The sequence below is a fragment of the Falco cherrug genome, chromosome 7, assembly GCF_023634085.1.
Source record: "Falco cherrug isolate bFalChe1 chromosome 7, bFalChe1.pri, whole genome shotgun sequence".
Taxonomy (NCBI): Eukaryota; Metazoa; Chordata; class Aves; order Falconiformes; family Falconidae; genus Falco; species Falco cherrug.
In genome coordinates this window covers 18,225,185-18,253,066 of record NC_073703.1, presented here as the reverse complement: position 1 = coordinate 18,253,066, position 27,882 = coordinate 18,225,185, and the positions used below count along the sequence as shown (strand labels likewise).

The following is a 27,882-nucleotide window of genomic DNA, read 5'->3' as shown; positions in this document are numbered from 1 at the left end:
GTTTTGCCAGCCTCCCCCTTCCGCCGAGTTTCCCGTCTGGCCATTGAAATGCAATTTTGGCTGAAACTTGGGATGGTGGTTGGCAAGTTCCTGCACAGGAATCCAGTCCTTCGGGTTTTTTCCTAAAAATTACAACAAAATTCTCAGTGAACCAGCGTTTTACTTCAGAGTATTTATTTTGGGTGCCTTTGAGGGAAAGAGAAATTGAGTGTAGCTTGCCCTGCAAATAAAATATTTTGTTTTTTTCAAAGAAAATACAAGCAAGAGGTGCTCACCTGCAGCATTTACGTTTTGTGTGTGTTTTTAAAAGCTGCTTTTGGCTGAGGGGGTTGATAAAAGTATTGCGAAAGTTGGGAGTTGTAAATATAGGTTGCTCATATGTGTTTTCCTCTATATATACCCGCCACATATATATGCATATACCATATATATATATGTTTATGTATGTGTACTCATCCTAATAGAAACATACTGATCCAGCTTGCATATTACTTCATGCTATAGTTAGAATTTATGGTTTGAATTGATGCAGCTGGAAAAGAAAGAATGTAAATACAATGTTACCTTCAGATTCTTTTGTTGTATGGCATACTGAAATTGCATTTACTGTTTGGTTGTTGTGGGTGGTGTTTTGGATTTTTTTTAAAAAATTTAAACCGTAAATTCATTGTCCTTAATCCACACTTGCTACCTTTTGTTTTGGTTTTCTCTGCAGCGTGACCTAGAGAGGGAATGCAAACTGCAGGATTTCCTGTCTGTTTAGATGACAAAATCTTCACACCCTGCTAATGTATTATGGTATTTAGTGATAGCCTTTTTAGATTTTCTTCTCTTTCCATGAACGTGCTGTTTGGAAACGAGCCTCAGAAAGCATGTTTACACTGCATTCAGATTAGGTATCATGTCCAAGTTGAAGACAAAATGGCTACTAAGTAAAACCTCTGCTTTTATTATGGGTTTTCTTTTCAAGGAAGAAGAGTACCTATGTTAGCCTTTTAAATGAAGGCTGCTTATTTCATTCAGGTAAACCTGCTGGATAGCATGAGCCCACATTTGGGACAGAGGAGCACAGCGTTTTGCCTGGTATGCGTGGCTCGCCTGGTGCCACATGCCTGTGACCAGCAGAGGTTTTGCCAGCACCTTGCAGCCCTGTCCCCTGGTACTTTCGCCGGTGCTCCTCACCTCCGCTCCTCACCTCCGCACGTGTGTTCCTCCTGGGTACCTGCTTCCTGCACCGGGCTGGGACTTCCCTGCCCTTTTCAGGCCGTACCCATTCCCTGCGGGTTACGCTGTTGAAATGCAGTACTTGAAGATAAGGTTCTTTTTTATAAGAAAACTTTTTGATATCTTCAAATCACGTGTCTGGGACCACTAGAAATTCTGTGTTTCTGCACTGTGATCCAGCAGTCTTCATTTGGGGCTGGGGTTTAATTTTACTTTGCATCTTGATGTAGATGCTGTGGTGGTTTCTGGGCAGCAAGGATGAGGAGCATTGCCAGGGAAGTCGTGCACGCTGCACTCATAGTAAACGGTGTGAAGTCTGGTGTAGTTGCAGTCTCAGATCTGCTGTTCTGTCTGGCGGGTGCTGGGTGCTGGTGCTGGATAAACAGCAGGAGAGGTTGTGGAAGGTCACTCGTGAAAATGGCAGTGCCCTGTTGTTAACAGAACTTGGTGTAACGTGCAGAAGAGAGCTTCCTCTTTTCTGCTTTCCCTCCTCTTCCTCCCCTTGTCCCACGCCGTGCCAGTTCTGCGTGCCGGCAGGTTGGCATGTTCCGTTCCCCCTTTGCTTCCTGAAGGGTTTAGCACATCTAGGCTAGGACTCACCTGTATTGTTTCCCCCCTTTTCTGCTGCACGTTTGTGCGTAGTGGAGGGATGTTTTCAGTAGGTTTTGTTTCTTAGGGTTTTGGTGCTGTGGTTTTTGGTGTTTTTCCTGGGGTTTTTTTAATTATTATTTTTTAAAGAAAGGGTTTGGGTCTTCAAATTATACTGTCAATAAAAATACTAGTATAGCAGACTATAGCAGCTACTGAAATGCTGGACTTGGGGATCACAAACAAGTCTGTGCTTGTCCTTGCGCTGTACAGAGAAATATAAATATAGTGTGTGATGTAGGCCTCGAGCGGGACAATGAGGCATTCATTATCTCAACTCATATTTAATTTATTCTGTTTATTAAATTAAAATGTAGTTGACAAAAGTATCTCAAGTAATTGCGAACATGTGGGGGTCCCTTAAAATGAAACAATAGGTTAAGTCCTGCTGGTTAAAATTACAGGCGTGGTCCACGTATGTACTGAAGACTTGAAAGTGTGCTTGCTAGGAGTCCGGTCTGGGGGTTTTGGGGTTTTTTTGTTGGTTTTTTTGCATGTAAAGTGACCATTGGTTTTGGACTGAAGAGGGGAAGATAAGAGTTACGTAGCTGTGCTTAAAAACTAATCAGGAAGTATTTATTTGCATCACAGCATCACATACAGGTATTTAACTGCTGTTTGGTTACAATAATGAAAGTTCATCACTGTCTTGACAGTATTTTGTTTTTCCTGTCTGCTTCACGTGAACACATCCAGCAAAGTGGTGTCTGTTTCTGTTCTGTGTTGCGTATTGAGTTGCTAAGGCAGTTGGATGTGTTCTTACTGCGTCAATGAAATGGGCAGAAATATTAGATGTCTTTTCCCATTGACGGATTACAAGTCTAGACGGGGAGAACGCGTCTTTGGGAGCCTAGCTTGGTTGATTAGTGTCAGGTTGGGCGGCTTTGTAAATTGCCCTGGTCTTCACTGGACACTGGGCCTTAATCTGCCTGGGTTTATTTCCCTTCAGATTTATTAAAGCTTTCATATTTATTAATAGCTTTTTGTCCAGACGTTAGAGCCTGAGGCAGGAAAACCTCCCTAGTCAGCTGTCTGAGCATATAGACTAATGGGGTTTCAATGATTTTCTTCGGCTGAGGGTACTGTATTACCAAATGTGTGTTATTTGTATATGATGTTTCTGTACCCAAACATATGGTGGCGAAGGCAGAGTCTACTCAATATCACATTAAGTTGCCTAAGAATATCCTATAGCTGAAGACAGCCAGCAAGTTACATCGTAAAAGCAGGGTGGTCGAGGTGCGGAGATGACCGAGGGAGGATGGTGTTGGTCGAGGATCTGCTTTTGCTGATGTGAAAGAAAAAGACCAATGGTTTTAGGCAATTTAATCTCTTTGCTCACTGTATTAATCTAAAATCCAGTCCGTAGGTTCGTTTTCTTGTTCACTGTTGCGAATAACTGGTGATGATTGTTCAATGAGTACTTGTTTACTGTGGTAAATAGTGATCTGGTGCTTGCATCTATACATGCATTGGCCCCAGCTTCTTTCACCTTGCCTGCATCTCAGCTCTTTTTGTCCTAAAGGCATCTGTTAGGATTTGATTATCATAATTCTGCCTGAGGGATTAATTTCTCTCCTCCCCCTCCCCAATATCTCGTGTGTAAACTGAGCCGAGGACCAGGCGGCGTGGAGTGGCAAACACAAAGCATTGCTTTTGCAGCCGTTTGGGTTGGACGTGGGTGTGGGTTTCAGATCATAATTTTTGTCCTCAAATTGCTCTTCTAGCTAGAAGTTGTATTGGAAAACCACATGAGCTAGGCTGGGCAGTGCCAAAATTATATGTCCTAAGGCCCAGTTTGTCTCATGTTGAAGGGGGAGTAGGAGGTGAATCGTGCCCTTGTTAGTTTTGGGCTCTCAGTATCGTGCTGTAAAACCAGACTAGCTGATTGGAACAGTAGTATTTTCTAATCTTTGGAAGGCTCCATTCTTTCTTACGACTTGCATCATTCCTGCTCCCTCCTGCAGTTGCATCCATCACTCCTCATTAGGCATTGTCAGCAAGTGTAGATTGTCACTTAGCTGTTGGCAGAGCAAATGTTCTGCAATTTGGGAAATGCCATTGAGGTTTTTCATAATAGGAATTGCTACTTATTTGTATGGTTAGGTCAGCAGAAAGAAACCATTGACAGTCTTGGTATTTTTAATAAAATACCTGACAATGAAGAGGGAAGCTCAATGTGTATGTGTTTCAGGCTCTTTGCAAATGTAGGTGCAAACACCTTTTTGGTTGTTTTCTTCTGCAGTTGAAATCAGTTTATGTAGTTTTTTTAAAAATTATGGATTTCTTGATTTGGGTTGGATTAATCTGTAGACATCTGCATTTACTCTTTTTCAGTTTTCTATAGTTCTGGAGGGAGTGAGTCAGGGAGTAAGAGGGGAAAAAACCAAACCAAAACCTCGGTATTTTGTTAGAGTCTGTCGAAATTGAGTGGGGAATTTAAAATTTCCTATAACTGATTACAGACCCTTTGTGGTTATTCTGTGCCTCCAGCCCAAAATGCACCAGCCAGCGTTCCCTCCTTCATCCTAGTTAATTCACTGTTGGAGGTGGGAAACAAAACTTAAGAGTTCTTCAATAAAAGGTTGCTAACTATTGTGAGGAAGAGCTAATAATTGTCATTGACAGGTGTACAGGCTGCACTCATTTCACTAAATCTGCTTAACATCGGCAGTGTGTTTACTACTTTTGAAAAAATACGTTGAGCCCCTCAGGTAAGAGGTGCTGTGTAAAACTGCAAAAAATTTCTTGTCACTAAGGCAGTTTTCCCTGGCTTTATGGTTCCATTGTTTACAGGTGGTGGTGAGACTGGCCTGCCCTGGATGTATTTCCTGATGTGGTGTATAAGCAGTCAAATACATAAGATAAGATTGAGCTGTGGACCATACTTTAAGGTAGTTCTTTGTTATTTTGGGAAGCGTCAGCCTTCCTTGGGCAAAGCATTTAGCAGCGTGTCATTCTCCTTAACACTCTGTTACCCCGAATGGATAGGAATAGAAAGTAGGGTTTGTTTCATTTGACACGTTATCCTATATGAGTTGGCCAAGGTAGCTCCCTTGTAGTGGTGGTGGAGAAAAATATGCTTCTGATGTGAGGGCCGTCTCCTAGGGAAGGCGTCTTTATAAAACAATCCATCTGATCACTTTATATGCCTATTTCCCTTTGACTGTAAACAAATTTTAAACCATGTGCCAGGGTGTAGGCATCTGCGGAGCAGATCTCTTGAATTGGGCAGAACAAATCCTACCATTTGTCACTTCTTCAGGTCAGCTTATTTTCTTGGAGGGTGGCCGCTCCATCCCTCCGTGGGTTGTTTTGGACATCTTCCATTCCCTTGAACAAAGTCCAGGTACGCCCTTTATGTATTACTATGCATTCCTGTATGGAGGAAAATCCTCCTTTTTGGGGGAAGCCACCCTGGAAAAATTCCTTCTCACCAAAGTGGCTTAAAAAAAGCATTTACAGTTCTGTCCTGAAATGCATCCCCTTGCTGTTGGGGAAAGCCTTCCTCCATGCCGCTGACTGCCAGGAGCGGGGAGCGGGCAGGTCAGTGGCACGCAGCAGTCCATGCCAGATCGGCGTGGGAGGAGAAGCAACTTTCCAAAACGGGGCACAGCCACCACGGTGGTGGAGTTTCTAGGTCAGCAGGTGTGGAAGCCAATTTGATCTGCAGGCATTTTTACAAGGTTAGAAAATAAACCTGAATAAAATGAATGCTGACCTTTATGTAACCTTTTGAGAATGGAGTTGAGGTTTTATTGAATATGCTGGCTCCGAGTTGGATGGAATAGCTTTGCAGAAAAAAAAAAATCTTTGTAAATCTGCTTTTAGAAGAGTGGATTTTTTTACTCTTGCTTGTGGGTTTTGTTTGTCTTTGTTTCTTGAAACAATAGGATCTAATAGAGTATATGGGGAAAAGACCCAGTATTCAAGTCATAAAAGGTTTGGCTAAGTTTTACTGCTGTTCATTTAAAATACATAGGAGTGCATTAAATCGTTGACTTCACAGCACCAAACACACGTGATTCCTTGTTCCAGAAATGTTTTACTTTCTGCTGCAGGAGTTCCCTTCATCGAAGCAAGTGGGTTGGTGTGACATTGTGATTCAGAGCAGCCTTTCTAATGAGTTCTCAATAAGCACACAGTTGCAGGGTGGTCATCCCAGGCCTCCGTAGCTGGATTGCTCCCCATTTGGGGCGGTTCTGTTTGGTTGGCATGTGTCTGTCTGCCACTGGCGAGTAGGAATCCAAATCTTTTTCTGAAAAGAACACTTAGAACTCTCCCTAAAATTTTCTGGATGCCGTATAAATGAACCAGAAAAAAATACTGTAACTGGGCGAGATGACAGTACTGCTCTGGTTTGGGTGATCAGATTTACACTGAAGCACTGATTAATCTCTTAGTTAATTGGGGCTTGGGGTGGTTTTGTTAGTCTTTTTGTGTGTCCGTGTGTGTGTGTAGTTTTGAGAGCAGGGGTTGAGCTTAATGTTTTTACACAGATGCCATAACTTATGTATGTTGCCTTCTCTTGTTACTCCACTCTGCCGCTTGCCAAACAGAAGTATTTGGACAAGGGCCAGAGCTGCAAAATTCAGATCAGGATCCAAATTTGGATTTTTGGTTCAAGCCTTTCTAATACCTAACATTACAAAGCCTCAAGGAGCTCCTTATTTTTAAACTGTGAAGATGAGGAGATGGCGGTAGCTTTCTGGCTGGCTTCTGGAGTAGTCTAGGTAGAACATGGGACTGCGTGTTTGAAAAGTTACCAGCAGGTGATTCCAAAGGTAAATTGAATAGATGAAAATGCAGTGCTCTGTCACCCAGAAAGAGCCCAAGCAGAAGGCCAGCCAGCACAAATGGGTAATTCCAGGCTGGTGAGAAGAGTCCCTTAAACACATCTAAAAATTCTGAAAGTCCTTGGGGTGTTTTGTCGTGTTCCCTTAGATCTTTGGGAATTCTGAGGGTTGTGATTCGTTTGGTTTGTTCTAAATGGAGTTAGCCAGTATCTGAATTTTAATGCTTTCTTGATTTAATGGAGAAAGGATTATCTCTCATCAAGTAGGATGTTCGTTATCGGCTGCTGTGCCATCAACAGTCTTTCAGTAAGCTGCCAAGTGTTTTCTGTTGTTGAATGTTTAATCATTAAGACAGTGGGAAAAAAACATTCAAAACTTGCCGAATATTTTCCCTGTTGCTTGTTTTTAATTGCTTGTGGTTGCTGCAGTGACATCGTACCAGTTGAAGGGTGGGGAGGCCGGGTGTTGCTGCAGGCGGGACCGGGGATGGGGATGGTCTCTGTGGGTGGGACATGCACCCTGGGAGTTGTGGCGGAGGGGCCTCCCGTGGGTGGCAGACCCACCAGGTTCTCCTTTTGGACCTACAGCACCCAGTGAGTGGTCTGGCCTTTATTGCTCCGTCTGCGTAAGCTGGTACCTTTTACTCACCGTGAGGTGTCAACACGTGGCAGGGTGCAGTGCGTGGCGGTGGCACAGGTAGGGGATGTGTCCATGGGTCTGGGGTTTTGGGGTGTACCTGTGCTCCTCTGGAGCGACGGGTCCTGCGTAGCTTTTCCCTGGAGCTGGCTGGGGATGGTCTCACTTACAGATCCGATAGTCAGGTACTTCAAGTTTGGGAAGAAAATCTTGTTCCTGGGAAGAACTTGTTTACTTAAACGAGGCATATTCGTGTCTCCCCCTGAGAGGAAATTTGTGGTTATATGTCAGGGTCTGTGATTTATGGCTGTCCTTTTTGATGGATGGTCTCAGAGGCATGGAGGCAATCTTAGTCAAAGATTTCTTAGTCAAAGGTTCCGAAGTGCTATTATGAGGTTGTTGGGACTCCTGCCAGTGAAAAATTTGGATTGCACTGGACAGCAGGAATTACAGTTCATTACTTGGGTTGCCTATAAAGCAGTGAATTAGATTGTTTTTAAAGCTGTCAGCAATACAAACAGACTGTTGGAACTTTTTCTTAGTACAGAGTTGCCTGGCAGCGTCTGCCTCAAACATCCCTCAGACAAACAAGAATTAGCTTGTGAGCAAGGTGTGCTGGATAGTAGGATGGGAAGTTTGTTTCTCTTGAGTTTTCTTCACCTTCTTGCCCGTGTTCAGAAATCACCTGAAGATACTTGGAGTAGTCTTTGTGACTTCAGTGAAAATACTCCTGTGTGCTTTCTCCTCTCCTCATCAGAACCGTTCCCATATTAAAATACAGACTTAAAATTGACAGTTACTTGGTACCACAAATGATAGCTGTTTGAAGGCCTGTGCGTTGAAAAGCTTTAACATCTTCTTAATATTTTTTGTGGATTGAATTTTAAGTCTTTTTTTAAAATCTGCTTTGGAAAATAGTGACAACTCCTTCCTCCGGAACCACATGCTAGTTTTGTTGCTAATTCAGTGGAGAAAAGTACTCGAGAGGCTCGGGTGCTTATTAAGCCAGGTGAGGAGCTGGGCAAAGGTGATTGTGGATGCCGGGTGATGCTGTGTCCAGAGGCAATCTGAAACTGGGACTTGAGGCTTCTGCTTTGGGGCTGGACACCCTCTGGCAGGCCTGGTTTGCTGTGCGTGCTGGTGTGTGCAGGCAGTGGTGTCTGGAAGGGCATGCAGGTGGCAGATGCCCCTTGGTGTCCCTGCTGTGCCCTTGAGGGAGGGTCCCTGGTCCCTTGCAGGACGGGTAGCCGGCCAAAGGGAGCAGTGCTTGGTGTTTCTTACCCAGCATTGTCTGCCTCCAGCTGCCATCCCCCGTGCTGTGTTCGGTTTCTGATGCTTTGTGCTTCTTGCTGTGTTTCTCAATGAAGGGAAAACCATCGCTCTGTGATCCTTGCGCAGGTTCTATGGAAGTTGGTAGCTGTGGGTGAGGCACCTGCGAGGCTGGCTGGTGCTCAGCCCTTGTGTGAAAGCTGCAGCTCTGCTCTGATGGGACTGTCTGAAGCAAGGGCTGAAAATAGTTTTGAAATAATCTTGCAGGAGTCAGAGACTGCCACAGGAACCTTTTATCCGAGCTCGGACAAAGTATGGTGTTTCTTTCATTAAGGGTACATAAAAAGTTTGCCTATTTTCTTCATGGTTTGATTTTATTATTATTATTTTTTATTAAGCCTGTTAGCATTATAAATGATGAGCTGTGTTAGAGCCTACAGTTGCTATTAGTGGTCATGTAAACTACATGAATTGGTTGGTATTTAAAAGACAGTCAAATTACTCACTGGCAGTAATCACAAAACTGCACACCTGGAACCACAGTTTGCTGAAGAGCGCAGCCAGCTTTTGGCTCCGTGAGCCTGCTCTGCAGAATTACCTTCATTATGCTTGATTCCAGTGGTATGGTTCAATGATTAACTCATAAGAAGTTGAGAAATTAATTGGCAGCTGAGAGAAAAGTGTATTTGCTTCTGCTATTCAACAAGTGAATGAAGTGGGGTTGACAGATCTAGTTAGAAAAATATGGAAAGGGATATTTTGAACAGAAACCATCAGTTGTATTTAACAACTAGAGATAGCTTACTGAGTCAAATAAAAAAAATCTCAACTAATCAACAAATGTGCTGAAGACGTAAGAAAAAGCACTTTTTGTCTTCTTTTTTACAGCTGGTTTGTGTGTGTTTAATTGCATCAGACAAAAGTTTGTCTAAATGCAGTTTATACTGAAACTTAGTAAAAAATTAATTTTACAAGTTATCATTTTATCAAGCAAAAAAAGCTAAAATGTTGACCCTGAAGATTTGGTAACCTATCTAATTAAGTCCCTGATCTGTGAAGATACTCAGACAACTATCTCTTATTGATTACTTCAGAGTAGAAGCTAGGTGTCCGATTACCCTGTAGATAATATGCCTGAACTTACACTATGAGTAGTCAATTTTCCTGATTATTAATGGCTAATAAAAAGGGTAATAGTCTTGATTTCTCAGGCTGAGAATAAAAATGAAAACCAAGATAAGTTTCTTTGGGTTTTTTTTGGTTTTTGTTTAGTACCACTAAGTTTAAGCAGTCCCCATTTAGCTTTCATTGCACATATCCCCATGGACTGCATCTTTTCCTTGCTAGAAGCTTACTTCTCATGGAGGGATTAAGAATGTGTGACATTCATGTACCATCGTGGTTTGTAAATTCAAGTTGGTGAAACTTGTAGCTTAATGGAAAAACAAAATGTAGATTGTGTGTACAGTGGTTCAGTGCGTGGAAGCCCTCTCTCTGTGATTGCTTAGACACATATGTATGTATTGGGATGTCAACCCATAGCCCCAGATGTTCACGGTGAAAATATTTATAATAGATGTTGGCAGTGCAGAACCTAACTGTTGTTCTTAGTCACTTCAGAGAAGTTTTGAGTATTCAGTGGTAACCTGTATTAAATCCCAGTAGCTTTGTGGCAAATCAGGCCCAGTGTAGGATCAGGAGATAGCTCGAGTGCATTGTGTTCCTCAGGGAGAGATGGTCCTTCCTAAATTCATCAAACTCAGATGAGCTGCAGTTTTGGCTTGATTAGTTGAGCTGCTGAGTAAGGGAGTGGCAATGCAGTGTATAGCTCACCTTGAAAATCGAAATCAAACTAATTAATCAGGAAAAGAGTTTTCATTCTCTTAACGCAAACATCTGCTCTCCCATGGGCATGTTTACTTATGATGTGGTTCACAGGGATGAAAATCCAGACCGATCAATTCTGTAGTGCTCTTAGACAATGTCTCCTTCTGGAAGGACGCATCAGACAAGTAACTGTGGGTAACATTAGTGTGAAGATTTTATACAAGCATAGTTCAATTGTTAGATGCTGAAAGATGTTAGCCAGTTACGTGCTGCAGCCTACAGGTGAATTTCAACAGTGCGGTTATCTCAGTGAGTATTGCTGTAGTAGCTTTCTGTCTACATCTGTCTCAAATAGAATTCTTCGGTGCTGTGAGTTTTGGAAAGGCAGAAGTTTAATGCAGCTTTTCTGAAGTCTGTTCTAGATTTCATCAATGACAGCCTTGTCTGTTTCTATTTTACTGAGTAAGTTGTGGTGTAACTTTACCATTCCCGGGATGTTTAAAACGGACAGACTGTGACTAATGAATCCGTGCAGGTGTTCTGCAAACTGTCTTAATAGGGTGCTGAACTCAGTGACCTGCATGGCTGTGGCTTCACGACTTTGTACTAGGACAGGTCGCATGCCTTCTGCCATGTTTTTGAAAGGAAACATGACAATATGAAAACTTTTAACATAGACATCAAAATGCTTATGAACAATGCCATGCCTGCAAAGCAGGTATGTTGCTTGAGAAGAAAATGGCTAAGTTCTCCGGTTTTTGGGTCACATTCCCAGCAGTTGCCTACAGAAGTAGGATGGGGTGGCAGAGCCAGGGGTGGGTAGCACAGTCGTCTTGCCTGCTTCAAACTGGCTGCGTTGTTCCAAGGAGACAAGAGTACAGAACCTTAAAGTTGTGGGGTATTAAGTACTGGTCAGATGCCTGCTGTTCATCATTTCCATTCATAAATGAGGTTTTAGAGGAAAGAAGTAATCTGATAATTTACTTGTTCATTCACCATGGCTGCAGAGGCAGCCTAGTAGTGAAGGAGGCAGTGAGTGGAGTGAAGGTGACGGAGTGAATGGTGCTCACCTGCCTTACACTTGTAGTTCATGCGGCGCTGGCAGTGGAGTTGTCTATTCTGGCTGCTCTGGAGCTGTACAGGCCTGATGGATGCTGCAGCCCAAGAGCTGGTAAACGTAGTCTTGGGTTGGAGCAACCAGTCCTGCAGTGCAGGCTCGTGTAAGATGCTTGTTTGACACAGTTAAGCTACCACCTAGGAGTAAGTGCAGTTGCGTTCAAACCCGGCTTTGTAGGTGCAAACTGAAGTAAGTGCATGCAGGTATGAACTTACACAACTTAATTAAATTTTGTGCAGCTTTAATTTTAAGCAAGCTTACAGGTTTAGACAGGCTCTTGAGTCTGCAAGTAAACTAAAGTTCACTTGGGCTGTAGGGTAGGGGAACTCAAACTTCCCAGTCTAAATCCTTGAGAATTGGAATAGTGCATGTTTGTAACTTTTCTGAAGATCCTAGTTTAGGGATTAAAGCGATTTTTAAAAGATGCTACTAGGAGTATTTTTTTCTTAGCCCAGAAGCGGAGGGTGGAAAACTGATAGGTTAAACTGTTTTAGTATTCAGTGAACTGACCTTTAAGGTAGGCAAGAGACTTGGAGCAACTTGCAGGGACGACAGTTTCTGTGCCGGGAGCGGGTCGAAGCTGGTAAGCAGAGGTGGGTGAGAAATGCCGCAGGGTGCAGGTGCAAAGCTGAAGGATGGAGGCCTGAAAAAAACGGTGGCAGCTGAACGAGAGGGAGGAATTTTTTTGAGCTAGGAGGTTATATGACTGCCGCTGTCAGGCAGCAGTGACGTGTTCATCCTGCATATATGTTCAGCTGTTAAATTTTCACCTGTATAAAAAAGTCAGGGATGGGAGTGAGGTTATGGGATGTTCCAGTGAGCAGTGTGGCACAGGTCAGGGAGAGAAGTTGCCTTTCCTGTGGCAGTGAAGCCGTGCCAATCCAGCACAAAAGAAATTACCCTTTTAGTAGGCAGGTGCTTGGAGATACTCAGGGCATTACTCAGCACAGGGAAACCGAAGAGGTTGCAAGGATTGAATTCCCTCAGAGTTACCAAGGTCAGCACTCGGGTACGGGTTCCTCAAGTGGAAAAAATAAATGCTGGGGAGCAGTGTGTGGAGAGCTATGGGAGGAAGGGGAGCGAGGAGGATGAAGAGTGCAGACCTCCAGAGATCAGGGCAGAAGTGGAAGTGGTAGGATATTCTAAGCAGCACAGGGAGGAGGGGGCTGGATAAAAGCTGTATTTGTTTGCAGAAAGACAGGCTGATGCCTAGGGGTGCGCTGTGCGATGCTGAGGGGAGAGGTGGATGTCTCTGGCATGGAGGAGGGACATGCCTGTGTGGGTTAAGCTGAACCTCCCCAGTGCGGTGTCTGTGCAGCCCTCAAAATGCTCCTCTGCTTCCTAGCGAGCGTCAGGCCCCAGGTAGCATTGGGATAGTAGCGTGGTGGGAAGGCTGGGGCTCCTTTCCAGGCTGACAGTGGGACACCTGCAGCTGTTGACCCTGCAGATTTTTGAGAGGGGACGGCTGCACGGGGTGTCTGAATACTGGCTTGTCATAGTGGGACATACTTTAGATTAAGTTCCTACTTGAGCAGTCTTTTTTTTTTATGTGGCTTTATTGAGATCACTCTGCGTTTTTTGTATGTAGTTTTTCTAGGCAGTTGATCCTTGCAGACTTACCTTAGAACAACGCCCTGCAGTGCCCCATGTAGATTGTTAGTATATATAGGATGCAGCTCCTCTGAAGTCGTATTATCTTCCTCCGTAATGTGCAGAGGGCATCGCATCCTTGAAATAGAGAGCCCTGCCTGAACATAACAATACACACTGATTTTCATTCAGATCGGTGTTGAAAGAACCAGGGTGAGAGCCATGTAAAAGCATTTTCTTTGTCTCTTCTAAGAGTTCATTAGAGTAACTTGTGGTAAAATTAAGTAAATGTAAAAAAACCCAACAACCCAGCAACTCAAATGACTGTCTTATTGCTGGAATAGAACACCTGGCAGTTGTGCGGTTGTTGCAAGTTCTTCACAATTATTTTAAGAATTGTGGAACAAGTCTTCAGTGCTGATTACAGCTAGATTTCTTCAGAGAGTTAATAGAGGTGTTTATAGACCTGAATTTCAGATGTAGGTATTCTGATGTCTGCCGGCTAGTTATTTCTTGGCAGTTCGTTACAATGGGCTACATTTGAGACTTGGGCATTTCATTAGCAGCCTTATCTTCCTTCTTTGTTCAGCTGTTTGTATAGATTTTATGAGCATTAAATAGTGTCAGAAATGGTGAAGGGATTAAATTTTTATCCTATATGAAATATTTCACTTACAGTAACAAGTATTGAAGTCATGCGTTTGACCAGTTTTCACCTGCGCTAACTTAAAATGTTAATTTTAAGCATGCTAAACTGCTACTTTTTTTCAGCACTGTGATGCAGCGTTGCTCCTTGTGTCTGGTGGAAAACCAGGCTGGCTTATTCTCTTTGACGAGTGGAAGGAGTTAGATGAGGTTAGAAGGTGGGAATAGCGATGGGAAGGTGAAATGGATGCCGCTTGGCCTTCTTGCGCTGTTTTATCATCTTGCTGTACTTGTTGCTGCCTGGTTTTGCCGAGAAGAGTGGTTTGGGTTAGGTTGAGGAGGAGTCTGCCTTCAAGCTGAAAAAGCCAGTATTTGCAAATTGGTGAATACTTGCTTTGTTTACTTTTTGGGGGCGGAGAGTTGGACACTTTCTAGACTTCCAGTGGACACAACTCTGTGGCTATTTTTAGGGATTATTTCAGGGAAATAACAATACTTTATGTGCTTCCAAGATGCGATTACAATCCCAGTAGCCTTTGTCTGCAGTTAAGGATGTATCTGCGTTTGAAGACTGGAAGATTTGGTTTGCGTTAAATGTTTTGCTGCTTTTTGCTTGTGTTTGTGCAAGGTTCGAAGGCGTGATGCCGGAGTATCCCCGGGGGGGAGGTGCAGGCAGGGAGAGAGCCCCTAGGTGGCATCAGAAGCCACCTGATTTTTGGCTCCTGCATGGCAGCGGTGAGAGGTGCGGGTGGGAGGCGAGCCCTGTGCTCGGTGGTGCCAGGCTTGGCTTGCAGAGCTGCCCAGCATGGGTGGGCTTCCCTCTCTCAGTACCCTGTGCTAGCACAAGCTCTTACTCCGTTAGCTGAGCAGTATACATAATAGTCATTCTGCTAATTCCAGCATGTTCCAACCTTTTGCAGCTCTGCTTTCTAAATATTTAATTGAAATGCCATTTTACTACTATATCAACGTGAGCCAAGCCAGACAATGTAACATGGCGCATGTTAAGATGTTAATTGACTAGTAGCACACATAGGTGGCTGTTTCATAATTTTCTCCTTAGATGATCCTTGGCTCCAGTTTAACATTGCTTTGTGCTGCTGAATGGAAGGTTATATACAGATATATTTAGAGCTGTTAGTCTAAGAAAGAGAAGCATTAATTCAGTGAGATTAAGAATTAAGGCCTGAATCCTGCAGGCACTGCTGGGACACAGTGCTTGTTGTGGTAAGGGTGTGATAATAGTACCTTTCTGATAGTACCACTTACTGTAATAGGGTTGGTAATCCCTTTATTGAGTGGTTTGTCACAGCTTGCAGAGTAAATAACGTGTTGGGGTTTCCCCCCCCCCCTGGAATGTCATCTGATTTCATCAGAGTTGTGGAAGAGATATCAAATCTTCCCAAAAGTCTGTGTGGTCAGTTTAGTAATGACCCTCTGTATTTTAACATGGCTTTCAGAAAGATGACTTTGCCAGAACTATCACTGTCGGTATTTAGTAGGGGTCTGAGTCTGACTTGCTTTTCTTGGGAGCTAACCGGGTTTTTGCAAGAGGCAGAGGCAGCAGGACACAGCACAGGAAGAAGAGCTGCTGGGTGCTGTCACCATCCAGATAACTCCTGTGCCTGGTAGCTGCAGGCCTGGCAAGTGCTGCTCATGTGGCATTGAATCCCACAGAACCAGCTTTTGAAGACTGCCTGTAGACCCTATTGTTAAACAGTTTTGACAAACAGCCTTTGGATATTATGTGGGGGCGCGACTGATGCAGTGGGGAATGGAGGCGTTGCAGACCTGAGTGGTTTTTAAAAGGTCATGTGGCCAAAATAATTCTTCCTTGGCAGACAGCTCTTAACTGCTGTCTTGGGTATCCTTATTATACAGAAGGCTTGTTTTCAAATATCAGTAAAAATACTGGGGCAGCAGTGCGTGGCTACACAGCATTAGGGTCGTACGCACGGGCTTGAGTGGGTAGCTGGGAGGGTTTTGTGGCCCTAAACAGCCCCTTCTTTTCTGCGGGGACTGCACCGAGTTGTTGCTGGTCTTTTGCAGAACTCTCAAGAAAAGAAAATTTACAAGTGGTCTGGTTTAGTTTTGTTTTTTCCCCTTCTCAAAAGAAAGCTTGTTGTAGAACTTTATAAACCTCCCCTTTCTTCATTATTTGTCTGAGAGGGTAGGTGGTTTAGCGCCCGAGATAACTGGTTAACAGTGCCAATGGTAAGTAACCATACACCGGAGTTTTCCTTTCTAATTGCAGCATTTCTTACTGCATCCTGTGTCTCAGGTAATAATGTAACGTAATGCACCAGTGCAGGAAACTGGGAGCCCTGCAGTGGGGAACCTGTGCTGTCAGATTCAGTGTAGCCCGTTTTTGTGATGTATGGGGCAGCTATTAGCAGTGATGGAAAGTGGTTCCTTTTCATAAATTGCATTGGGATTTGGCAGAAATAACGTTTTCCCTAGGCTGTCAAAAATGTACCAAGCCCAAGGAACAGCCACAGAGGCTGGTTTTGGGAGGGTGTTCCAGTTTATGCAAGTGTTTGCAGTCTTGGGCTGCAGGGGATACAGAGTATCTGTGGCAGCTTCATTGATGGTGTGAAACTAGTAATGAAAAAATCACTCTGGGCTTCCTGGGTTTGACCACCTCGTCAAACCGTTATAGTGTTTTGCAGGATAAATTGTGGCTCTGCTTGTCCCCTGAATTTTGCTGAACTGGATCTGTCGCTATCATGGACATCTTCCTCCATTTGAGGATTGAGCCCACTGCTAGTGCCTGAATGAGGAGAGCCGTGTCTCGTGTGACTTCTGGGGCTGGGAGGTCCCCTGCCTGAGCAGAACTGCAGCGTCCTGGAGGTGCTGCTGTCACACACCCTGGGGACACAAGCAGGAGCCCCTTTGCCAGCGTTGCCCTCCGCACAGCGTGTCCCAGGACAGGAGCTGTGCTGCAGCGGGTGGGTGTCGGTACAGCATGTCACGCTGCATGTGCTCCCCCAGTATTTGTTACGCGGCTAGCTTTCACGGGGAGCGAACGCGCTGCAGTGGAGAAGCTGGTAAGGGTTAGTTTCAATGGCTGTGCAGGCTTTGAGATGGCTCAGAGATAACTAGGCAGTAGCTAATAAGTTCAAGGGCTTTTGTTTACACCACCCACCCCCCCCGGCCACCTTCCTCTTTCTGGTCTTGCTGGCATAAGGCTTCTCGTATCCCTTGTGGTTATACGGCTGCTTCTATTTGCAGCATTAAGGAAATACTCGGTGTGCTCAGAGCAACTGAATTCTGCCACCTCTTGTAACACGATAGTCCCATATTGCTCAGTGTAGTTCAGCTACCTATTCCTGAAAGTAAAATATTGCTTAATTAGGGGAAGGCTGGCAGCATCTGGTTTTGTGCCGCTTTGAAAAAAAAAAAAAAATATATCTCATCTCTTTGTCTTCTCCACCTGCTTTTTCCCCTCCATCTCTCCTTCAGTGCAGAGTAAACCCAGCTGCACACCTGAGGAGAGAACACACTCCTCATTCTGCCCATGTCAAGCTGGCGCAGTTAAAATGGGGCTGTTTTGAGTAGAAATACAGAACTAGGTCAGGGAAAGCAGACATGCATACTTTGGCGTAAGATAGAAGAGCAGTTTGAGGAAATGCTTTAGTCTGGCTTCCTCCCCTCCCCATCCGAGTTTGTCAATGACTTCAGCATTGAGGAGCTTAAATTACTGCAGCTTTTGCAAGTTGCCTTCAAGATGCTCTCGAAGTTCTTCGGCCTAAAGTTTTAAGTCAAAAGCTGAGGCAGTTGAGATGGGCTGGAGGTTTCCTAGTAGGGCTGTCTGCTGCAGACCAAAGCAGCCAGCACGTGTTCCCGTGGAGGGCGTGGGGCTGGGGGGCTCCATGAAACACGGTGGCTTTTGCAGGGAGCCAGCCAGCTGTGTGTCTCTGAACCACAGGCGGAGAAACCCCCTTTTCTCTGCTGATTCACTGATTAGTAGAAGCCGGGCTCTGGTTTTTGAATGGCTCTGGTAGTTCTTCAGAGGTGAGCAGGTTGATCCAGGCTGGTGGTGGTTGGGGTGGAGGTGACGTTTTTGAGGAGCACTGCTACAGACAGTAGGACGGGGCTGTGTCCCTCTTGAGTCGCTCAGCATGCCTTAACATTCAAACAGTTTGCACAGTGGTATCCACTGAGCAAATGTTTCATCGTTGGTTGTGATAATAATTGATTATTATTTCTTTTGCTAGGTTTTGGTACATAATTTTATGCTACCAGGTTCTTGTGGTGGGTCAGTATCGGGTGCAAGCTGGTAAATCCAAGGCAGCTGTAGAAGCAGCCAACTTTATCACTCCTGAGAGACAGCTACCCCCGGAACTGGAGAAGGGCACCTTCTTGTCCTGGGTGAAACTGCTTGTAGTAGTCTGAATTGAATTTTAGATCAAGGAAGTCAACTAGTTTAACTGAAGGGACACTGTCAGCGTGAAGAGCTGTGGAAGAGAGTAATGTCAGCTGTGCTTTTAGGTGTGGGTGAGTCACAGCAAGCCCCCTGGAGCAGCTTTCCAGTAGAAGCAACACTGACTGTTGGCTTATTGTGTGGTTTCTAAGTTTAGTTTTCCAATGGGCTCAGGTCCCTAATAGATTCAGTTATTTTCATTAGTGAGAATATCTCTCGCTCCTGGTGCTCTGCTGCAGCTGTTCCTAGACATGCAGCAAAGCATGTGGGTAGTGGCCTCCAAATATTAGAAATGGCTCCGTGTAGGGCCTGGTTCAGCCTTGCTCTTGGGATTGCTGGTTGCAGTTACTGTAATTGCAGTAGTAATTTGGTAAGGGATACACTTGGCAAACTTTATTTGTAAATGAAGTTTCAGCTTTCAAAACACATCTGTCCTGTTAGTGAGAGAAGAGGGGTGAAACAAAAGTGGCAAATGCATTGTAACTGGGATCGCTGCTCCTTTGCCACCTTTGTCACTTGCCCTTTGTCTCCTGACTTGATGGAGATACGTCCTGCAGTGTCACCAGACTGAGCTTTTCTGTACAATGCTCAGGACGGTGAGAAGGTCACTGTCCCAGTACCTTCCCAGTCAAAGGGCTGGTTCCTCAGGCTTACTGTTGCTTGACTTTGACATGGATCAACTCCACTGGAAGATAAATGAGAAGCGTTTATGTCATTAGGCACAGGCTTTATAGAATCAGGCTGTGTTAACCTGTGCTCCGGTTAGGATGAAAGAAGCCTTAGTTGACCACTAAGAAATTTTAATGGTGCCCTCCCAGTATATTAGGGAGCATACAGGGAGAAAAAAATTGCTGTTAAAATAGACATCTCACTTATCCCTGCTGAAGCTGTAGGACCTTTGCCTTTTAAAATGTCACAACATCTGCTTCTAGATTGAAGGACATGAACTTAACTATCATTTTTGTGCCACCAGCTGACGAAAACGAAACACGGAGAAACTCTGTTTCCTGGCTTTATTATTGCTTTTGTGCTGCGGCTTCTCAATGCAGTTGATCGGTGCTGTAGGAGCAGAGGTCACTCAGAACTGAGTTCAGAAGAGCCTGAACTAAATGTGAGAGTTTACATTTACTGACTCAGACTGGTATTTGGAGATAAAAGGACAGCTCTAGGGATCTCCTGCCCAGCTGCCTCCTGGCAACTTGCTTCCTTCTCTTTACAAGAAGAAAATATTAATGCAAATGGGCGTGCTTATGTGCTGTTCGGCAGAACCTAGCAGAATGGGAAACTGTGCTGGCTGAAACGTGTCCTCCTGAAAAGCCTAGCACACAATGTCGTCTTCAAGGCTGTAGAGTAGATGCTGTATTTGGACTAAGTTTGAGCTGCCTGCATCCCCTTGTCCCCAGGGCTTCCTTTCTGCATTAAGCTATCGTGTGAAGCCATAGAAAAGGTTTATGTACAAAAATGGGTGTATATGCCTAAGCCCTGTTGCCTGCTGCCACAAGATCATCTTTTAGGAGAGTCTGTGGATCTGTAGCAGCACAGGGCTGGTGGGAGGCAGTGGGGTGAGGTGGAGTCCAGGGTGAAAGAAGTGCTGCTGGAGCAGCCGTCTGTTCCAGCGTGACTTTGGTCAGCATGCCTGAGTCAGCTTTGGGTCGAATGCAGTGATGACTCTGAGCAGCGGCAGGTTTTCATGCTTGGTGTGCTTTGACTTTGCTAGTAAGATGGTGGTTTTTGAAGAATGAGATGATGTTTGGGTTCCCTTCAGTTGCTACAGTAGATGCCTTCTCCCAGGCAAGGGAAAGCTCCCATTTTGTGGTCCTTAGCATTCCCTGTTCTCATAAATCCTCAACGGCTTTGCTTTACTCTCTCCTTGGTATTCCCAAGTGTCTACTTATCTGGTCGTCTTCTCCTACACCATCACCTGAAGTAGATGTCTGCTGATGTAGCTACTTCAGTGGACTTGTATGTTCTTACTTGTTGAAATTCTCTATTGTATTTTGTCAATATAGCATATGCAATTCTTGTATGGGAAGGGGCATCAGTATTACCAGCTTCTGCACAACAGATTTGTAGACCGTCTGGTTTCAAGATGAGGTGTTGAAACCGGCAGGATCACAAGCTCTTATCACTGAGTATCTGATGCATGGATGCTAGTTCAGTAGCTTTGGTTCCTGTCACCACCAGACACTAGATCCATTTGTTTTGCTTGCTGCTTACGATTTCAGTCTATCCATCAGATACCTTACTTGGTCTTTGTATGTGGTAGCACCTGTGCAAAAGTAAAATGACTGGAAATGAGATGTTTTGTTGTGTTAATGGGAGATTGAATTATGTTTTATTCTACTAGGAAAAGAACGGCTGCCTGAACTCCAAAAATGGTTGTTTAGTTCTTGTTCAGTAGGTGTCCGCCAGTAAAGGCTATTGGGTTTTGCATGGTAAAGCTCCTGCTTGTCTGAGCAATGATTAAAGTCCTTCAACTAATGTAGTCAGGCCAAGCATGTGAAATACAGCACCCTTAAGAAACACAAAAGCTGCTTATGGGTGTGTTTATATGAAGTATAATAAGTTCCATACTGTTTGCGCTCCTTGGCACATGTACTGAGGTCATTCATGGCATACTTGTAATTCAGTCCCCACCCAACGTTGTCTTAATAAGCCAGCTGGGAGGTAGTGAGACTAATGTGGAAAACTCCGAAGTTGCCAGTTGGGTACCAGTTGTCTGTTTTGTAGCAGCTCTTTGGAAGGCTAGAAATAAATGCCTTGAAGTGGTGGGATTTACTGAAGCGTGGTGGTGGTGGTGGAGTTAATTGTGTTTACAGATGAACACGTAAAATGCATCTGACTTGTGGAAGAGCTTACCATAAGAGTAGCAACATCCGTCTTGGCTGCTCTGCAACTTGGGACAATAGCTCCCAGTTGCAATGGTATTTCATTTTTTAAAAAATGCAGTTCTTGTATAAAGAGCAAAACAGCAAGAATTCTAACAAACAGTTAAGAAGTTTGGGCTGATTTATTACAAAAAAATGGCCGGATGGGTATTCTTCCATAGACTAGCAGGATATTTCACAGTAGGAGATTAAGCCTGTAGTACAGTGAGAGAAATTCTAATATTTAATATTTTTGTCATTGCTGCCTAGATTAACTCAAGATTTCTATTCTCTCTTTCTTCCCTCACGTCTAGCAAAACTGTACAATCTAAAGTGGACTGCATTTTGGTAAGTACAACTCCAGAATGCTTTTTAATATTTAATAAACCGCAAGACCAAAACAGATGGTTCTAGAGACTGACAGCTATTACGAAGCCTTTCCTTAGCAGTACTTTAAGGAAGTACCACTAAATGTGATCAAAATTAGTTCCCATTGCCAAAAAAAATCCATTATGTGGGTTTGGTGTTTGTTTTCCGTGGAGGTATTGACCTCTCATTGCCAGCAGCAAGGCTGTGCTTGCCACTTGTAGAACTGTCAGTATAGATACAGCACGGAAAGTTGACTTATACTACTTTTGTAAGCATGATTTTATTGAATGCAAGATTATGTATTGCATAGATGAGAGTATGCAAGAAGCTAATTGTGTCTTCAAGTTCCATTGCTTTTTAGGCCTTTAATGATTATTGCTTTTGTTGTTGTTTCCTTGAAACAGCTAATTTGTGGCCAGTACTACATTTTAAGAAAGGAACCAGATTGAACTGCATGTCTGCACAAAACCTGGCAGACTAATGTCCTGGTCTGTGAAAATCTTGCAGATGTCATAATTACCAGGGGTTTTTGGTTGGTTTGCTTGGTGTTTTTTTTTTAATCTTGCTGTCCTCAAAAGTTGTACACTATCTCAGGAACCTTCCCAGAAATATGCAACCCCACAGGTCCTGTTAGCTCCGCTGCACTACTTAGGACAGAGGGATGTATCATTTTTTGAAGGAGGAAAACCCTTGAAATGAACAAACATCTTCCTTCATGCATTAAAATAACAGGATCTAAAAAGATAAAGATTATTTCTGGGAAGCAAGTATATAGCACTAACTCAGAAAAAGGTGTTATTTGTTTGTTTTTAATAGTGAGCAGGTTGCAAGTTTCTTTAAATCAGAGTCTGAGTTCATAAATCTTGAGACTGGAAGGGACTGCTTATTCTGACTTTCTACCTTCGGCATTTCATCCAGAAGTACCAGCGGGTAAGATAAAAAGATGACATAGACAACCATCTGGATACTATCAAATAGAATCTGTTCAGCCAAGCTATATAACAGTACTCCTTAAAGTCACATCATCAAAGGCTAATTCAGATGGCACTGAATTACCTTTCCTTAAGGTGTTGTCTTAATTATTGCAGTAAGAGGTTTAAAGTAAGCTGTCTCGTTGTATTGCGGACAAACTTTGGACCCAATTTTGCTTATGCTTAAAAATTCTTGGGTGCATCCAACTAAAATAGTGATGCAAAATGTCATTTTTGTCCACTTAATTCCTCATTGATGTTTGTGGATGCAAAGCAAGTGTCTTAAGATTTTTTTTTTTTTTTTGTATGAGCCTTCAGTGGCAAAAGGGAGAATTGCAAGACTGCATTTGTAAAACTTTTTAGCACCAGGTTTTTCTGTGGTGAAAAATGGGAAGTGGGGCAGGTGTAACTAAGTAGCATCAGAGAGGGAGTAAGTAAGTAGGAGGTTAACCAATCATTTGCTTCTTGGAAACCCATTTTAAGAAAGTGGAATTACACTAAGACAATTCTAGCATTAAATTCCACAGGTTTGCAGAGCTAGGGTACTGCGGTGGGGATTATCAGTTTGTGTGAGCCCATTTGTTTGTGTAGTCTCGTCCATTGGATGGACAAGCTATTTTTTGAATAATGCTTTTGGATGCAAAGCAGTCTCCGTAGCTTGACTTGGAACAGAGCAGCAGTCTCCTGATGGTGCAATTTGCTGCTCCAGATGCCTCATCTGCCCTGCTGAGGAGTTCAGAGGAGTCCCATCAATAGTGGAAAGGCTACTCTAGGTTAGCAAAGGTAGATTTGATGCTGTTCAGGCAGTTTGAAAAAGAAAAATCCAAGATCAGAATAGTTTCAGGAAATAAACATTAAGCTGAATTCTGGCAAAATGGTTTCTGCATTTTTACGTGCTTTTGGAAAGCCGCGAGCTGCAGGGCAGAATCTAAAAGTGTTCAACTGAAAGGCCATAACTACATAGCTCTGAATAACATCTTTGGAGCTTCCTTGCAGCCCTGGCAGTTTTGTCCAGCAGAAGGTAGGTGAGTGGGTTGCCCCTTCAGTGGAAGGTGTCTGGCTCTGTCAGAGCGGTCCTGTGACTGGGATACCAGCTGGCTGCAGGGTCCGACCCCAAGCTTATGGGCAGGTCAGAACATTCCTTCAAGTGATGCTCTCGGGTGTTTGGTTCAGACAGAACCTTTTCGGGGCCTTTGAATCAGTCTCAGGAGGCACGAAGCGCCAATGTCCGTCCCTTGTCTCCCTTCGTGCTGTAAGGAGGAGATCTGGGACTAGCTTTTGGTTATATTGGTAGGTGCTGATGATACCTTAAAGCATTTAAAGTTGGTTTGCTAGCAATCTTAAAAAAAAAAATGTCACCGGTAGAGAAAAGTCAGACAACACTTGCTGCTGCTTGTGTTTGGTAGCACCAGTGACAACCGCAGTGTGAAGAGCCCCACAAATGCTCTTCAGCACATAGACTGCCTAGTTCAACACAGGGTAGCAAGACAGAGAGAAACAGGAAGAAGAAACAGAGGTGATGGCACAGGTCTGTTGCGGAGGCAGCTAGCAGCAGAGGACTACAGCCAACAGCTAGTCTGAGGGCACTGGGACTGCCATTACTCGTGTAAGAGACCGAAGTTATCTGCCTTGTACTTGTGGCACTTCACCACTTACATTCTGACATACTGTCAGTTTCTGGAAGATCATAAGAAAATCATTGTATACTCTGCAATCCAAAAAAGGATAATTAGCAAGAACTGTGGTGTAAACAGCCATTAAAAATTCATTATAACATCTTTTTAACTATAGTAAACATGTCTAGCAGTAGATTCTCTTATGACTTTGCTTTTTATATTTGTTGCCACACACTAAGTGAACTCTTGAACCCGATTTTTAAAACGATACGCTCCATATAATCGCTCAGCAAGAAGGTTAAGGTTTTTTTCGGTAGTCCTCTGAAAAGAGATCAGTGCTGGTGAGCGTGCTGGATTGATGGCCACGAAAACCAAAGCTGCTCGTGGCTGGAGCAGTTACAGTGTGGGAAGCAGCGGTGTGTAAGATCTGTTGAAGCAATGTGCCTTGGTCCTGCTACAGAGAAGGTGGTAGCTTGTCACTTGTCTTTTTTGGCCCTACAGCAGAAAGGCAGAAGCTCTGTGAAGCGCTGGCAGCTGTGCTTGGACACTGTCAGTACAAAGCTGCCATGTGTTTTTAGGGCTCGTTTGGAATATCTAGCACCTGAAATAAGTTTCAGCTTCTGTTCAGATAAAACATATCAAATATATTTATTAGCAGCTTTTTAGAATATTAGGTTCTCTTTCAAGTATTGGCTATTTCTGTCCTGATAGTATTTCCAACAAACCATCTGACCTTGAGCAAATTACTTAACCTTTGCTTCTTATTTCTCTGTTCATAAAGTGGGGAGATGATTGCTTGACTGCTTTGCTATTCTTAGTCTGGTTGTTAAATAATAAATGTTTGTTCTGTGGAAGTATGACAAGTTTTAGAACCAGTCTGCCAGTAGGTGCAAATGACATTGTCATTGGCATAGCCTTTTTTACTTGTATTAAGAGTATAGCCATCTATAAATACTGAAAATATGGAAAGAAGTATTAAAATCAGTCCATGCTCTCTAAAATAGTAGTCTTGCAGAAACCTTGCAGCAGTGCCCCTGGCCTTCGGCTCCTCTTCGCCAGAACTTGGGGACAGAAATAACCTGTAATTCTGCCTTCGCTGTGGAAATATGAAGTAGTTCAAATCTGGGTGCCATTTGTCACTGTGTTTGTTACAGAAATTGTAACTCTGCTAATTGTTCCTAGTATATTCTTTCTCGATCTTTTTAAAAGTTTGGCCTGACTAAATACTTTCTTCTTTAAAACGATCCAGAAAAAAGCACGTTCCGTGGAGTTTTCCCATGGTAATTCCTTTTGACAACTTTAGGATGAAACTTCAGTGACGTTTGTGACCTGGCAGTAGATCAGCAGTCAGAGAAAACCATGTAGAGAGAGCCAGTCCACCAAGGTCAGGACACCTTAAAATGATATTCTGTGATTCTGGAGGCTGACATTAACATCTCTAGGTTCTCTGGTTCAAGCAGGAACATGAATAAACTCATGTTATCTGTAACGCAGATTAAGTCCTTCACCACATTCTGTGTTGAACTGATCTTTGTCTTTTTGTGCTGAAAAAAGTTTCAGTGTCTAGTTAATGTCTCTCAGAATGAAACCAGATGTCAAAACCTGCTATTGTCATTTAAAAAAAAAAAAAAAGAAAGAAGAAAACAAACCCCACAACATTTTGGCCATCCTGGTTTATTTCACAGCTATTTATTTGCTCAATCAAAATGCCTGTTAGAATGAAAAAGAAAGTTGCGTCTGTTCCTAAGAGATCTTTGTTCTCTTTCTGTATTAGGCAGCAAAAGGACAGATTCATTCTGAGCAGATCTATGCAGCCACTAATAACGTCAATATAAATAGATTGCTGGTTAATTAGTTTGTTACATATTTTGTGCATTTCTTTAGTGAATTATCTATATTTGGTAACCGTCAAAACAAAAATACTGGAGATTTCTGCTCCTTTATATGTAAGACAAAAAGTCTTTGCTTAGCTGTGACTTGAGGTTTCTAATTCTTTGTTCTTAGTTTTTCTGTCTCAGAATCTAAGAGTACTTGGATATCTTAAGTATTTAATGTATTTTTGGTTAAATTGGAGTCAAGTTGTGAAAATAAGTATGAACACTGCTTGTTCCCCACCTTCACTGAATCTTCCTTTATTTAATATGGTTTCAATTACAGGAGATACAAATGCAACGTGTGAAGACGTAACAGAGGTGGTGCTTTGTGATGGCTTTACACCTCAGTCCTGCACGCAGTTCAGCATGCTCATGCATTTTTCTAATGCAGCTTCAAGAAACAGGGTTTATAAATAGCCTTTGGAGAATTAAACAGTCTTCATCTGATTTGATAGAACCAGTCAATCAAGGTCAGGAAACTTCAAGCACAATTTTTACTGAGATCCTTTCAAGTAGCGGAAAAGGATTCCCCAGACACTTTACATTCTGTATGGGTTTTAAAACTACTGTAGCATAAGCTTTAATGGGCTACGTACAAAGGGGAATTTGTCCAAGATGATGCTGGCATCACAGTCTTCCTTTTTATGCTGTGACTCTTCTCCAGTCTATTGGCCTATTTTTTCCACTCTATTGATCTTCTTGGGAGGTGGTGGTGGAGAAAATTTACAGTGTATTTTGTGTTCTTGTTTCTTTTTATTAATTTCCATATGCATCCAACTTAGCACAAAGGAAAAGCTCAGGATGAATGAATCTTCTTCCTTGTCAGTAGTCAGTAGGGCAGCTGAAGCATTCCTCCACTTTCTCAAATTCTGTTCTGATTGCATTAAGGAGTTTGGAAGTTTTGGTACTTTGTGAACAGTTGCAGTAACAGATTTATTGCTGAATTCACCAGACCTTTAGCGCTGAGAGCTGGTGGAGGTCAGCTGGGGTTGAAGAGGAGATTGTTTTTACCGAGGTTCTAAAGCAAGTTTTGAGAGTTTTAGAAATGTTTAGAGAAAACAGCCTAAACAAAACAGTGTTTAACAAATTTTTTAAACTAAACAAAACATTGTTTCCTGAATCTACTTGCACTGACTGTCACACTCCATCTCTTCGCTGCTGCTTCTTCAGTTCAAAGATGATTTTCTGTAAAGAGATTCAGTCTCATCTAATTAGCTTAGGTTTATCTAATTATCGCCCAGGTAGCATTACCTCTGTGAACTGCCTGTGACTCCTGGCTGCGTGTTACCTCTCCTGCTTTGAGGCAGTTCTGCCTCCCCGGGATGTCTGTGCAGCCACTGATGGAAGCTGGAGGAGTTGTGCAGAAAGCACTGCCTGGGGGCAGTGGCGTGAGGAGGAGTGGGTTTTGAATGAAAACTTGAAACAACATCACTGGCCAGCTGCTGATGCTGAGGTTGTGACAAAGCTGTAATCCTCAGCTGCTTTAGCTCTAGGGATGCGGTTTTGCTGGGCAGTCGCTGGCTCGCTTGCATCCTTTGGAAAAGGCTCTGCTAACATGATCCTGGTCAAATTTTTTTCTCTAACATTGTTAGGTTTTGGTTTGGGTTTTTTTGTAGGGTTTTTTTTGTTTGTTTTGGTTTTTTGGTGTGGTTGTTTTTTGGTTTTTTTTCAGTTAAGGGGGTTTGACAGACAGGGCCTGTGTAGCAGACCTTCTGCAAGTCAGGCAGGGCCCTTCCACACAGCCGCTTTTGCCAGGACACAGCAGATGCTTCAGCCGCAGTGGGCCCTCATGCTACTTCAGTCTATTTTGATGAAAGATGCAACATTTCTTCTAAAACCTCGCCCTTTGTGTTGTGCTCTGGCACATAAGGCTTGGAAGTGAGAGTTGAGTGGTGTCTTCCACCTTGGTGTCAGAGTTGTCAGGAGCATTTTGTGTTTTTCCTGGGATGCTTTTGCTGCACAGATTAGCGCTCACCATGCAAGGGGATCTTACCCGAACTGTGCCCTTTG

General features: G+C 43.4%; 1 protein-coding gene across 2 annotated transcripts in view; it reads left to right on the top strand.

Moving 5' to 3' along the window:
* RFX7 (regulatory factor X7) overlaps window positions 1–27,882 on the top strand; it is a 51,422-nt gene that overhangs the window by 843 nt on the left and 22,697 nt on the right. The window contains exon 2 of one of the 2 annotated variants that reach the window (XM_055715686.1): window positions 21,357–21,390. In XM_055715686.1, the coding sequence (XP_055571661.1) occupies window positions 21,357–21,390 (34 nt within the window). Of the gene's footprint in view, window positions 1–21,356; window positions 21,391–21,420; window positions 22,342–27,882 lie in introns of those variants that run through there. The other variant, XM_055715687.1, reaches the window with a different exon arrangement.